The sequence below is a fragment of the Corylus avellana genome, chromosome 7 (genome assembly GCF_965113065.1).
Source record: "Corylus avellana chromosome 7, dhCorAvel1.hap1.2, whole genome shotgun sequence".
Classification (NCBI taxonomy): domain Eukaryota; kingdom Viridiplantae; phylum Streptophyta; class Magnoliopsida; order Fagales; family Betulaceae; genus Corylus; species Corylus avellana.
The window spans coordinates 22,779,514-22,795,327 of NC_142496.1; the positions used below are offsets into that span (position 1 = coordinate 22,779,514).

General features: G+C 34.7%; 1 protein-coding gene across 1 annotated transcript; it reads left to right on the top strand.

The window, feature by feature from the left end:
- The first annotated feature begins 8,745 nt into the window (after window positions 1–8,745).
- Window positions 8,746–13,229, top strand: AAP3 (amino acid permease 3). Its single transcript, XM_059597976.2, has 7 exons — window positions 8,746–8,860; window positions 11,021–11,144; window positions 11,232–11,465; window positions 11,564–11,657; window positions 11,746–11,960; window positions 12,071–12,225; window positions 12,325–13,229. The coding sequence occupies exons 1-7, from the start codon at window positions 8,855–8,857 to the stop codon at window positions 12,976–12,978; spliced, it is 1,482 nt and encodes a 493-aa protein (XP_059453959.1). The 5' UTR covers window positions 8,746–8,854; the 3' UTR covers window positions 12,979–13,229.
- The last annotated feature ends 2,585 nt before the right edge of the window (window positions 13,230–15,814 follow it).

Sequence of the window (15,814 nt, forward strand, 5' to 3'; positions counted from 1 at the left end):
ATCATGATGGTTTAATTATTAAGTATTTTAAGCAACCGTAGGAGTTAAGAGTATTTCTTTAAAGGTAGAGTACTTGAGATTCAGTCTCATCCACTCATTTCTCTTTCATAAATTACTCAAAGTAGTAAACAAAAAAAAAAAAATTAAAAAAAAAAATGTAGGAAGAAAAAAGAAAAAATCTACTCCCTAGATCTCTATCTTGTCGGATTCTCATTCCATATGATGCCTTTAATTTCCTACCGAACATATATAAATGTCTATATACAATCATATAATTATGTTGCAACTAAGACCTTTAAAGCCAATCGAGGGCTGACTTAATTGTATTAGCTTAAAATAAAATAAACTTTGAGTTAACATCTTCTAGCCCTACGATTTTAAACAAACTGCGCACCATGAATGCTTTGCCACTACAAAATTCATCATCAATTATTATTCTTTTTACATTGCTTTTCTTAAAAATCAAGATTGATTTGCTAAGATTCCAATAAATATAGTCCATTCTCAAATGCAAAATCAAAATATCACTTTCCACTCTTTTATGTGTGTGTGTTTTTAATATTATCTTCCCCCTTTCTTTCTTTCTTTTTTTAAGAAAAAAATGAGTTATTGTTATGGGAAAATTATTAATTTTGAAACTCATCTATTGGGTATCAAACACATCTCGAAGATTCATGGGGTAAGTGCTCTGTCCAAAATAGTCAGTATTGTCTAATCGTTTTATGTGAACCGTTGAATGAACACGTGGATCCACGTCACAACCAATCAACAATTGCAAGTGACATGACTGGTAATTCACTCATACTACTATTATAAAATTAGGGTTTCATCTTTTAAATAAAAAATAAAAATAAATTAGAAAAAAATAGGTTGTTTCTATGAGGACCGCCCTTCATCTGTTAAAGGGAGGCCATTTCTCACCGGACGAGAGAACCATTGAGTGCCGTGAGGGGCAGCCCTTAACGGGGGCTACAGGCTACCTCCCTTCATAAGGAGCTAGCAGCCTTGATAGAAGGACGGTTGGTAATCCCTTAGTACCACCCTGCCCCTCATCTGGTGAAGGGTAGTTGTACCGGTCGCCTTTGTTTAAGGGTAAAATTGTAATCCTATAATGACAGTATGAGTGAATCATCGGTCATGCCATGTATCAGACGTTGATTGATTTTGATGAATGTCCCTATGAGTTTTACATATTTTGAAGTGTTTATTCTTTGACGTGGCAGTAAAAACATACTATTGAATGACGTTACAAATGAAAGTATTACGATTAAAAAAAAAAAGAAAAAAGGGCACTAACATTTCTCAACACAATTTACTTGAAGCAGCTAAAATGCAAAGACTATTTTGGACTAACTACTTATCCCATGGTTCTTCAAAATATTTTTTTTACCTCAAAAGATCAATGAATTCGATAGTCCGTACAACTTCAAACCCCATGAATTAATTTTCCCATTTATTTCCTCGTCAATTACATTATTGAGCCTACGTTGCATTATTTTACTTCAAAGATGAAGATTCTTTTAATGGTTCATCCCACTCTTTTTTTCGTCCCATAATTATTACATGTGTAGATGTTTCGGACACAATATTCGAAGTTTTCAGGCTAAAAATTTGACTTTAAACTAATTTTCATTCAAATCATCTATACAATATTAATAGATTTACATCACCAAGGTCGTCTAAGATGACGAAAGAAAGGCACTTTTTGCCTCAAAGTCAACAGAAATGGGGTAACGAAGGTCTCAATTTGAGGGAATGAAATAATAATAGAGCCAAATGGGCCCTTCTCTCAGGCTACAACTTGCCAGTCAGTGTTGTAACTAGCTAGTCTTCTTCAAAGCGTAGACAACAATGTCTTACCAAGTGATCGATCTCCAATAATGCACCATCGATCGACAACAACACTTGACATATATATAATTGTCCTTTATTTTATTTTATCTTATTATCGTATCAATTTCTTTCGTCTCGAATTTTAATTGGGTTTACGTACACGTGACCTCTAAAAATTTCTTTGTTTCATTATATTTTAAGCAAAGTTTTTTGTTGTTGAATTTGGTGCCCTACTTGAGAAGAATAGTGTTCCCTCCTGTACACGAAACCTTGAAAAAACAGCCCTTCTTCTTCTTCTTCTTCTTCTGGTTCTCCTAGGGTTTATATATATATAGAAGCTATGCCAAAATATTCATCCATTAAGAAAGGAGTAGTTCCGTCTTAGTCGCGTTTGACGGCATCAGTGAATCTAAGTCAAAAGAAAACAACAATTTGTGTCAAACACAAATCTACCCTGATCACACAGCTCTCTCTCTCTCTCTCTCTCTCTCTCTCTCTCTATATATATATATATATATATATATATATATGATCATCTGAATAATGACTTCCATTAATTCTAAGATTTGTAGATTGGTATAAGAATAAACATGTCAATTGTGGATGTTACATAAATGCACTGACACATTGATAAATATGCTGGATACGAAAGGGAAAGAGATGTACGTGTATATAGAACAAGTGGATATGTATGTACATTATTATCCTTTTCAGATAAAATTAAGCATAGAATATATGTAAAATTGTGAAATAAAGGCTAGAATTTATGCTCCTGTGCTGCTACATTGAGAAGAGGATGAACATTATCTCTTAGCTCTTTGAGCTTGTAATTTGAAATCCTTCTGTCAACTTCTTAATTCTATTCATTGGCTTATTAGTGTTAGAGAATATGTGGGCTTGTCCCATATTGCTCAAGTGTGGAGAGATTTTAGTCATTAGTTTATACAAATAAGCCTTTTTGTTTGTGCCACATATTCTCTAACACTTGAGCAATGTGGGATAATCTGTAAAAAATTATCATTGCATTGTTGTGCTCCTAGGAAATATAAGCATTGATGTTTTTGAATAATGAATATATATTATACACACATTAAATCGCTACTTATTTCAAAACTTAAGTTCGTTTAATTCATTCTAATGCTTCCCGTCACGTGTGATTCAAGCTCCTCTTTAATTAGTAAAGCCAAACACATAAAATATTTAATTGAAAAGGGAAGTGAATGATAGAGACAAATTTCGAACTTAGAACGTTTAATTGATTTTGTTACCATATTAAATCACGACTTAAATCATTTTGAATTAAGACACATCATGGTGTAACGCCCCCAAACACTGGTACCTGTGGTATAATGTCATGAGCTTAACTACTATATGAGTTTGACCCTATGATCAAAATATGTTTATTGTTTATGTTTGGCTTTAGATCCAACAATTGTTTTGAAACCGGTGCAACCATGTTTGAATGATGGTTACTATAGACAAATGTCATTAGTAGTATGGGTCACCCGAAGTCGAACTCGATAAGATTGTTAATGAGTGGACATGAGAAATTGCCGAGCATTGGATAAGTATTTCTTAGGAAGTTAAAAAAGGTTGAAAGGTGTTGGTGGAGATATTTCCTCCACGCCACTTTGAGAACTTTCAAAAGGCATACGTATATAGGGGAGCAACTAGTTAAGTTATAGTGTAGAGAGGTGACCTTCCTAGAGATTCTAAAATGGGTGTGGGGTTATCAGCTTAGAACCTTTTTCTACAAGTACTGCAAGTGTTTGTATTTGACGCGTTTCATTTGCTGGTGCAATAGAAGAGATCAAAAGGGAGATCAGAGGGGGACAAGCACTACTTATTCTGATTCTGCTTTTTGAGATAGAGAAAGAGATCACTCTCTAATCTCTTAAAAAAATCGATTATTCAAACATTGCAGCTGTTCATGGAATACCTTTTGACTGTTCCAAGGTTGGTCTGATTATCATTAAGGGTCGTGAATCAATGGCTTCAAGACAATTTCGTGTTATTAGGTAAACATTAAGGCATGTGTTTGACTCTTGATATTGAAATCTTCATATCTATTAATGTAAATTATTTTGGGTCCCATGTACTAATGTTTTGATGGAGTGGTTTAGGCTATATATGTCTCAACTGGGCAAGAGAGAGTGCCTGCAGTTTTCACCGTCTAGGCTCTTCCTGGCATTGGTTAAGCAGATGTTAGTTTAATCGCCCATTATATTCCTGACTTTTTTTTTTTCTTAGTTTTGAAAAAAAAAAAAATGGTTGGATTTTTTCACTCAAAAGCGATATCTTAACCTAAGTTCATCACTCTTATAACACAATTTTTGAGAACCTTTTGATGTTCTTCTTTCTCACCAACTCCCATAATTAATTGTACACCTGGACTGAAACCGAAGTAAACCCATACGGGATATATATGAGAATATAAATGAAAGCTATTTTAGCTTTAAAAACGGTAAAGCATACATAATTGAGGTCGAGACTAAAGTAGATAACCCTGTGCAAGATTTTTTTTTTTTTTTTTTTTTGGTGTTGTTAGGTTTGGATTTTAAAAAGAGCTTGAATTATATACGTACTAGAGTGTGAATTCTACAACACATTTAAGTTATTTTATTTTTATTAATTAAGGAGGGCCTATTCACCGGAAAGCTCAGTTGACCCCTAGCGGTGAAAAGGGTCACAGGCCATCAAGGGTCTGACGACTTAAGTTCAATTCGTTAGTCCATAAACCTAGCCAGCCATCAGGATCTGAGTGCACCCTCACCCAAAAGATGTCACCAAGCAAATGATTCTCCTTCCGCTACCTCAACTAACCGAACACCTACGCCATGCTGGCCCTACTAATAGATTGAGGGAAATAATCTCCATGTAAGGTAACAAAATCTTGGTAGGAGTCTCTCAAACCCTACAAGGGCATTAACCTATATAAAGAGTCCAGGTGAATCTCACATATATGCAATCTGACCTTCAGCTAAACTCTGACAAAATAGTCTTTCACCCTACCTTTGATAATTTGAGTGTCAGAGTGGTTTCACCGAATAACTTGGGCGTCAGAGTGGCTTCATTGAATCCTATCAGTAAACCCTTTCAGTCATTTCCTTTTCTTGTAGAACTTCTCCCTAAAAAACAGTCTTGATGTTATTGTAGGTCTTTGTGCCAACAATTTCATTGTTTTTAATCATAATTATAATTTTAGGTTAAGACGCAATAATGATTTGGTTTTTATTCTAGTGTCTCTTGCTTTAATTGATTGTGAGTCAGCTTAAATAAAATTAACCTCTTCTAATTCCACTTACTTCATGCATGCTTCTAGTAAGGATTATGAAAGGTTTGTAAATACTCTAACGACTCTCATACACTCATTCTAAAAGAAAGAAAAATGTTTAGTATTCTGTAGCTTTCTTACAAATTTATACGGCACTTTATATTTTAAGAAAATGAGTGTCACGTGGTAGTTTGCATTTTAGTAGTTGATATGATAAGAACCATGCCTCCCCCCCCCCCCCCCCCCCCCCCCAAAAAAAAAAAAGATTTCCCCCCTCCCCCTATGTTTTTTGTTTTTGTTAAGATATACCCCTGAAAATTTTTTGTTTTACCCCTAATAAATCTTTTTTATTTTTTATCATCCCAAACTTAAAATCCTAGTTATGCCCCTAATAGTAAGTGATTGTCATGTAAGTTTGTAAGGAATTTCTAGTAAAAATTGTAGTATATATTCTTAGCAATACTTGTTCTAAAATGATTGAATCATTCCTTAAATGTGATATGTGGCGTATATAAAAGTGTACATAATTATCGTTATCTTTATCCTACATTAAAACACCTTTTTTTTTTAAAAAAAAAAAAAAAATCTAAAAATTATTAACAAATGGAATCAAATTTATATGTTTCACGCATTCTCTCCATGCTCAACAGTTTCTGAGACGTTTAATGAAGCAGAGGTTATTAGTTCGAATCCTCCTTCCCTCTTTTATACGGACATATTAAAAAAAAAAAAAAAAACAGTTTCTGAGGCGCTTGCCAAGAGACTAATATAATACAAAGTTTTTTTCTTAAAAAAAGAACAGAAAAGAAAAACGGTTCTTCCATGCCACCTTTGACATGAATGGCTATATAGTTTTAAATAATGAGAGAGATGCATTTATTTCTCAATAAATTGACATATGTGCTGAAAAACAAAAAAATAAAACAAAAACAAAAGAAACTGTTGTATTTATAATTCCGATTAATCAGAAAAAGTGAACAACTCAGCCCGGAATCTGAAGATTAAAGTACATATAACAAATAAATACTTCCAAAACATTGAATGTTAAGTTTGGCCTAACAACTTGGCTGTACCTGTACGTGTCTACTTGATTGACATATGTTGTCTCAAATTATGAACCACACAAGATTTAATTAGGCATATATATATATATATATATAACACCGCGATTCTTGTTCTTGGGACTCCAAATTAGCAAGATGCTTCTCCAGACAACTAAATCATTTGTTTCTTACTGAATATTTTTATACTGATATTGTCGTTTCTATCAACTTCAATTATTACCTAAGTTTAGCACAAATCCTACGTGTTGTTCTGTGGATGGATATTATTCTCAAATTCATATTTATAATTTTTTTTTTACAGTAATTCATATTTATATATAATTGAGTAATACATTTTTCCCCGAGTGAAAAAATATCTGGAGTTATCCGCCAATTATCTCATCTCTACCGTTTATTTTTCACGGGATCGAGGATTGATCTCCAACCAAACTCATTTTGATTAGAGATTCTAATTAATAAATTAATTATTGAATCCCTTTTTGAAATTGGCTTCCAGTTGTTTAATTACTTTGAATTTTACCTAAAGAATCCTAGCTACCACCTACCACTTAGTGATCGAGGTGCATGCATGGTTAAAGGTTAATTAAATTTCACCCATTAATCTGGTAATTTAATTTAATTTAATTCTTCTATCAATTTCTGTAAATATATGGCTGGAAATATCGAGAACCTCTGGTTATGTTCAACGTTAAGATGATCAAGATCAACTAGTTATATATAAGACATCATTACTTTGATATTAAAATATAAAATATTATTTATATATCTAAGAATGGTCTCACACTAAAATGTTTAATGGGTTTTTAGTGGTGCAAAATCGAAGATATATAATTATCCAGAAATTAAAAACCCACACGTGTTGGTACCTAATTTCACCACATATATTCTTGAAATAATAATTATTCCCCACATTACTTAATTTAATCTCCCACTGCCACTGGGATCAATTAATTAAACGTCCCCCAGTGGGGCAATAATGAGGCATCCTGCTATTCTGGAAGATAGGTTTGCCATTAACAAAAGAAGACCATGCTCTCTTGGTGAGAAGGGTGGGTCTTTGTCGAATGTATTGAAAAGTTTGGGATTGGATTTATGATATTGACAAACTTGGAACCCTTTTTAGAAGATCCAATTTTGCATTTCAGGAACCCCTATACTTTAATTATACTTGATATTCGGGTATATAATTTTGTGGATATTCTTCAAGTGTGCTGAGATTTCCAGCCTAAAAGCATTTCTTTTAATTCTCAATTGTGGCACCCTACATATTTTGGGCTCTTTCATGCGTAGGGATTACATATACTTCAGACTTAGAATATTGTACGGGCCTTTTGGCAACGGCATCATTTTTTTTTTTTCCTCATAAGCTCAAACTCTTCTTAAATGTCACAATAATATGATTAGTTTGGAAAATGCTTTTTCCAAAATGTTTTATTTTTATTTTTTAAGAAGAGAGTAATATTATATACCACACTATTATTTCATCACTATCTTATTATAGGATGATATGACACTGTCAATCTGCCATTGTTAAAAAAAAAAATAAAAAAATTCAATGGTGAATTGGGAGTGACATGACATAATGGTAGGGTATATACCTTTACTCCTTTATTTATTTATTTATTTATTTTTTTAAAAAAAAACTTTTAACAAATGAGTAATGCTACATACTACAGCCTCATGCCACCACAATCCCACCACATCAGTCTTGGTTAAAAAAAAAAAAAAATGTTGCATACTACACCATCATCTTATCCTCATCAAATTGGGCATCAATGTAATGTCGATTCGTCTTTAGATCAATCATTATTTAAAAAATAAAAAATAAAAAAATAATGCTACATACTACAATCTCAGTCCATTGGGCTGGTATAACAGTGTCCACTAACTTTTGGATTAGCTCTTGTCAAAAACATTTATTTTTCTTGTGGAATCCTACATATTGCCAAAGGGAAAAATTATTATTATTATTTTAAAAAAAAAGAAAAAAAAAAAGAAAAAAAAAAAGAGAGAGAATCTAGGGTTTCCAATATTTTCAGTGGAAAAAAGAAAAGAAAAAGAAAGATAAAAATTGGAACTTAATTGATAGCTAGATAGATACTCTGTAAAGATTGAAGTTCAATTTCTTTGTCTAATAACCTTTCTTTCCTCAGTCGTTGGGATGAGAATAAGATACCACTTGCCCACCTATCAATGGCAATAATTTCTGATAGTAGTATAGTGATGGAAGACAATGAAATGCTTGCTATATCCCTCTCTCCCATGCCTTAGATTATTCTAATGCCAAGATATATACAAAAGAGACATTTTTGACTGATTTAATTGATCTCCTCTCAATGGCTTATACCCTCTCTGTCACTCTGCATATAGGAATGAATAATGAAAGGAACCATATTCCCCTTCAAAAAACGATGGTCGAGAAGCCACACACGTGACATTTTTTTTATTTTTTATTTTATTTATTTATTCAAAAGTGGGATATTAAAGTATTGTTTTTAGTAGCTATGAGTGTACCTGTACTCTATATATAAGGCATGGATTGATACAAGAGAAGCACAACTAAGCAACCTCCCTCTCTATATCCTCTAATATATAGGGTACTTCTTGTGGGTTATACTCCTTATATTTATACAATTAAGGAGAGTTTTTGAAAACAAATAAGCATCGGGAAAGAAGGGTGAAAATGAAGGTAAGATTTGCTCTATTTCTTTCATCAATTTTATAGCATTTTAAGGTATTTTCCTTGTATATAATTGTGTGAAATTAATGTTTCTACACAATAGATTGCATTACAAAGAGGTCAATCGCTAGGTATGAGGCCAACAATATGTCATGGTTCTTACTTCTTAACCACCAACTTTTACTTACCCCCTAAAAAAAAAAAAAAAACCACCAACTTTTGGCTACATCTAGGGTAACATTTATCTTAGGCTAACTTTTGGCTGACTCAAATCCATGGATTTGGCTTAAGTGCTATAAAAAAATTATAGGAGATTTTCTATCCTTTTTTTTAACGGTTCAAATTTAATTTCAAGTTTTCCATTAGAAAAAGAGAGAGAAGCTAAATTTGGACAGTAAAAAAAAAACTCTGTAGAAAATCTCCAATAATTCGTTTACGGCAGTCAATTTCAAAATAAGGATCGGTCTAGTGAAAGGTTTTGTTATGATAGGTTGAAGCATAAAGATTTATGCGAAAGAAAGACAACTTCATTGCTCTTAAGCAAAGGGAAAAGAAAGAACTATCGAATGAAAACAAAAGTACAACCTCTCAAAACCAAAAATCAAAAGAGTCCAGTTGATGATGTGAAGCCATGGTAAAGATGGTTAAGGAATCTCTCACTTTTAACGCAAGGTTCCCCCTTTGTATTCAACCTACTTATTACAACACTATATGCATTGCTAGCAAACAAAAACTCTTTTAATTTTAATCTTTTTTTTTTTTTTTTTTTTTGGTTGTTCTAGTTGTCAAAGAAAAAGTTTTGCTAATTAGGAAAAAAAAAATTAAGGGTCATTTATTAACATTAATTATATCAAAATCTAACTACTTGGTATAGAATTTGGCTTCTATGCGGTAAATAAAAGTAGTGCTCGTATGCAATTAAAAAAATTGAAGGTTCAGATTCATTTAAGGCAAACTACGTCTTGGAATAAAAGAGGCTAACATGTAAGGCAAACGGTGAAACTTTTATCTATCCTTTGAAGCTAGCCTTAAACGAATTTAAACCCTTAATTTTTTTAACCGCAAATGTGCGGTACTTTTATTCACAGCATGGAAGCCAAATCCCTTTTATAATATTAACTTCAATTTTTGTTCCATCGTACCTAATTTCCAATTATTTATTAGTAGTTGATCATATAGTAAATATTATCCACACAAATTTCCTCCAACCCATACGACAAATTCATATTTCCTATAAAATTCTCGTGTATCCCAAAAACTCTACCCCTCTCATTAAATCATTTCCCTAGGAGAAAAATATATTATATCCTGGTCCTTGCCTACTTTACAAATAGCATTTATGCTTTGTGGTCAAAGAAAAGAAAAACAATAAAGTGCATTTAAAGTACAATATTTAACCGCCTACTTCCATGAGGCGTAGAGAATATCCTTTACCATTATTTCTGTATTCAAAACCAGACCAGTGCCTACGTGGTGCAGTTATGACTTAGAAATGAAATTAATATTATTTAGTAAATTATTATACGACTGTCGTATAATTTAAGTAAGAAATAAATTTTTGATTTTCACTGTCGCCTGATCGAGCGAGTATGGTGGGTCCTTACATATTCTCATAAGAATGAGGAAAAAAGAGGAGAAATTGAAGAAGATTGTTTGAGTCAGAGGAGGTGAGGCCTGGTGGTGGGGGTAGTGTGTTTTAGGAACACGGAAAGAAGAAAATAGTACGGGAGTCGGTCGTCGACACATGCGCACTCAGTGGGTCTTTTAGACCACGTGGGGGGTCTGTACCACCATTTTCATCCCCTCACGGCAGCTATATATACCCCACGACCGCTCCCAAAATCAATTCACTCCTCAGCAGCTGCAGACTGCAAGAGATCAGTGTCTGAGACACAAGCAAAAGCCTCTCTTCCACTCATCTTCTCAAAAGCTCTGAATCTCTTTGGGTTTCTGTGACTCTTGAGAGGCGTGTCAAAAGCTCTGAATCTCGCTGTCAGTTGCTGCCTGTGAGAGTTAAAAAAACCATAACAAGGCTTAGCTCCATCGAACAAAAACACCCATTTCTTGCTTTCACAGATTTTGCATTTAAGTTTACTTAAAACAAGACGTTGGAGCTTCTTTTGTATCTATCTCTCACCAAAAAAAGGCTTAATTACTTTTGTTGGTAAGATGGGTGACAACGCTGCCGCAAGGAACCAGCTTCCGCACCACCAAGTTTTCGACGTTTCCGGCGACAGCCACCCACAAACCGGCTCCAAGTGCTTCGACGACGATGGCCGTCTCAAGCGAACTGGTAAATTTTAGCATATAGAAAAACCAAACCAAAAGTCGTTTGTTGCTGAATGTTTTTGTTACCAACCCTGTTTTTTTTTTTTTCCAGGGACGGTTTATACGGCAAGTGCTCACATAATAACGGCTGTGATTGGGTCTGGGGTGCTGGCATTGGCTTGGGCGATTGCTCAGCTGGGATGGGTGGCTGGTCCTGCTGTCATGTTCTTGTTCTCCTTTGTGACATACTACACTTCCACACTCCTCTCCGCCTGCTACCGTTCCGGCGACTCTGTCACCGGCAAGAGAAACTATACTTACATGGATGCTGTTCAATCCAACCTAGGTAACTTTTGATATATTTTGACCGTTCCAATCAAATTGAAAAGGCGGTTGATTTTTCTTAAAAGTTTTTTGTATCTCAATATCTTTTTATTCTTCTAGGTGGAGGAAAGGTCAAAATATGTGGGCTTGTTCAGTACCTGAACCTTTTTGGAGTTGCTATTGGTTACACAATTGCATCAGCCATAAGCATGATGTAAGTTTGAAATCTTAAATTGATAGAATTCGGTGTTTCGAACTCTTTGGGGGGTGGCTAATGGGTCTTTTGGGTTTTGATCAAACAGGGCAATCAAAAGGTCTAATTGCTTCCACAGCAGCCACGACAAAGATCCATGTCACATGAGCAGCAATCCTTACATGATTGCGTTTGGCATCATTCAAATAGTTTTCTCTCAAATTCCCGACTTTGATCAGCTGTGGTGGCTCTCCATTGTTGCAGCTGTGATGTCCTTCACTTATTCAACAATTGGTCTTGCACTTGGTATCACTAAAGTAGCAGGTCAATATACCCAGATTTTTTTTTTTCTAAATCTTGACTTGTTTTGGAGAACTGAAATTGGTTGTAGTAAGGCTGACTTGGGTTTTCTTCTTTGCTTGCTCATTTTCCAGAAAATGGAAAGATCAGAGGAAGTCTGACTGGTATAAGCATTGGCGATGCATCTCTTGGCGCTGTGACTCAAACCCAAAAGATATGGAGGAGCTTCCAAGCACTCGGGGACATAGCTTTTGCATACTCTTACTCCATGATCCTTATTGAAATTCAGGTATATTTTAGAGAGAGTGCTTGACGGTCCCGGATACCCCGGTTATGAAAAACAAGGGAGTTATATATATACTGAACTAACTAATATGGTGTAAAACAGGACACGGTGAAATCCCCACCATCAGAGTCCAAGACAATGAAGAAGGCCACTCTAATCAGCGTTTCAGTCACAACCCTCTTCTACATGCTTTGTGGGTGCATGGGTTATGCTGCTTTTGGAGACAACTCGCCTGGAAACCTCCTCACTGGTTTTGGGTTCTACAACCCTTTTTGGCTGCTTGACATAGCAAATGCTGCAATTGTAATCCACCTTGTTGGCGCATACCAAGTTTATTGCCAACCTCTTTTCGCCTTCATCGAGAAATACGCAGCAAAAAGATTCCCGGATAGTGAATTTATCACCAAGGAAATCATGGTCCCGGTCCCCGGTTTCCGCCCGTTCAGACTCAACCTCTTCCGGTTGGTTTGGAGGACACTTTTTGTGATCACAACCACTGTGATATCAATGCTTCTACCGTTCTTTAACGACGTGGTTGGACTTCTTGGGGCTTTGGGATTTTGGCCTCTCACAGTTTATTTCCCTGTGGAGATGTATATAGCGCAGAAGAAGATCCCAAAGTGGAGCACAAAATGGCTTTGCCTTCAAATACTTAGCGTTGCCTGCCTCATCATCACCATAGCCGCCGCTGCCGGCTCAATAGCTGGAGTTGTTCTTGATCTCAAGACTTATAAGCCCTTCAGCACCAGCTACTAGTTAGGTTGAACTACTTCAATTGCTGTCACCGTTGATGAACATTTCTAAAACAAGGAAGAATTGGTCGTTAGGATTTCAGTTCTTGTTAGTGTTCATAACAACATCCTTAGATGGGTGCTTTTCATTGTCCTGCCGGTTGCTGAATTAGTCGACTTGTGTTTATTTTTAGTACTGTTTTCAAGAAAAACTAAGGCGGGACCTTGTATGTATATGTATTTGGAATTAAACCACAAAGTTGTTTCCTTCCTAAATACATAATTAATTACCCTCTATTTTCCACTGCAAAATGAAGAGCATAAGCAAATTACCTAATTCATTCTTCACACAATATACAAGTTTAAATCATTCCTTCCATGAAATGAATGCATGTGCAGAGACCACTACTGTTTCAGTCATGTAAGGCCAAAAAGGTCTCATCCCATACGTCAGAATTGGTACCTTAATTCACAAGCACCATCGAAGGTGCATATTTAATTTCACCACTAACAAATATAGGAAAAAATAGAGAATCAATCAAGACCATCCAATGCATACCGCCATAGGCGCATTCTATCAAACAGAAAGTGATGTCTCACGAGGCCAATAGACCATAAGTATCAATATATGTGATAACCTTTATAGGTGTATACAAGATCTGGGTCAGTGGTAGAACTGCTTACAGTAAAAGATGGGTCAGCTTCGGCATCTGTTAACCATCAATCGGAATGAGAAGAGCCCCCACCACCATTATTTCTAATGGTGGTGAAGAAATGATACTACTTGAAAGTGGAATCCATGGATGGAAAATAGTGTCCTAGAGAGAATATTTTCCAGTTATATATATATATATATATATATATATATATATATATATATGCTAGTTTTCCGTAGAGGCAATGGCTTGTAATGCGTCCGTTACTACTCAATAGGGACCAAAGGAAAAAAAAAAGGAAAGGAAAGTGATGCCGGCATGTGAGTGCTGGATCTTGAAACATGTACACAGTACACCACTACTGATCACTCAACTCCATGTTCACTGAACTGAAGGTTGCCAGTTCAAGTACTGCATGCTTGGCTCATGATGGTTACATTCTAATGCCATTAAAGTAGACGAAATGGAGAATTAAGAGAAAAGGTGTTAATTTTTTTTTTTTTTTTTTTTTTTTTTTTTCAGTAATGATATTTAGAGCAAGTTTGGGATTGAAAAACGCTTTTTGGTAAAAACTTAACGTTTTGGTCATTTTTTTGACTTTTTGGACTCTTAAAAGTACTTTCAAATTTTTTTATCAAACGGATACTTTTTTCTTTAAACAGATTTTTTGAGTGTTAAACACACTTGTAAGCCACTCAAACGCCCACTCAAACAGGCCCTTAGTAGACTTTCATACAGCTGCCACATAACTATTATGATGTGTTAATGAAAATCAATATTTGGATTAAAAAGGACTTGTAAAAATAAAAATCAATTAATTACTGATATTTACTGCCACATCTCGTAGTTGTATAGCAGTTCTACGGGAGTATACTAAAAACCAGTTCTCTTTTTTCTTTGCTTAACCATAGGAATCTAGGATCAACAAACCTACCCAATTGATTGATTTCCCTTGTGACATTTTAAATCATGATTAGTGGTGGACCAAATAGAGTAAGAAAGGAAAGATCGAAGAATATTGTTCCTTGAGATTCTAACTTTTGCAATCAACTCCATGCATTATGTTCAAATTTCAAATAGATCATTCCATTAATGTTTTGCCAATTATGTCCCTAAAAAAATTACCAAGACAAAATAAAAGGGCAAAACTTAAAAATTAAAAGATAAGGATGGAGAAGGGGGAGTGGGGGAGAGGGAGTGTTGAATTGTGGGTGGGTGAGGTTGCCTCCCCCTACCTTGTCCACTTGGGGTGGGGGTGGTCTCCCCTAGCTAAGGGGTAGGCATATGTCTTTCACCCACCACCCGCAAGAGAGTGGGTAGGGTCAAGGCGGGCGGAGGCATAAGGCAATAAGATAAAATCAAGCATTTTTAATTTAAAATCTAATATAATAAATTTTTATGTTGAATATTAAAATTAATTTAAAAATGATCATAGCTAATTCATTTGGTCTTTTCTTGTAAGATAGTGGGTTGTAATTAGGATTTAATTAATTGTGTATTACTTAATACTTAATGTTATCATATATATATATACGCAATAGAATATATGCAAAACCACTTAATGCATGTAAACTAAGCTTAATTCTAAATCTAAGCGGTCTTGTAATTCAAAGATTATGATTATTGAATATTAATTATAGTTATTTGATTGCAAACTATAATAATTTCTAATTGTTATTTGATAACTATAGTTTAGAGTAGTTTTTAGTTCATAAAAAAAAAAAAAAAAAATTGAAAAATGAAACCCCAAAGAACCAAGAAACATTTTTTAAAAAAAACTAAGGAAAAAATAGTACGCAACCAATTGGGTGATTTGCCATATAAAAGCTATTACATATTCATGTAATGTTTAATTAATGTTAATATATTTTTCATTCATGCTTTAGCCTCCTTATTTTAATAAATTTTTCATTAATGCTTTGGCCCCTTCCTATAAGAAGTTCTAGTTCCGTCCCTGGGTGGAGGGCTTATAAATTAGGGGGCTTTTGGCAGAGCCATAGTGGCCTAATTGGCCCTGCTATTGAGTTGGCCCTGAGTGGGGTGCACATGCACATTCCTTCCATTGCAAGAAGGCCCCAGTACCTATAGGGGTAGACAAAATATCTGATTGCCGCCTAGCAAAGCACTACTGACCGCCTATCGACTTTCCGCAGTCAATAGTCGGAGTTAAAAAATAAAAATTCAAAAAAAAAAAAGAAAAAAAAA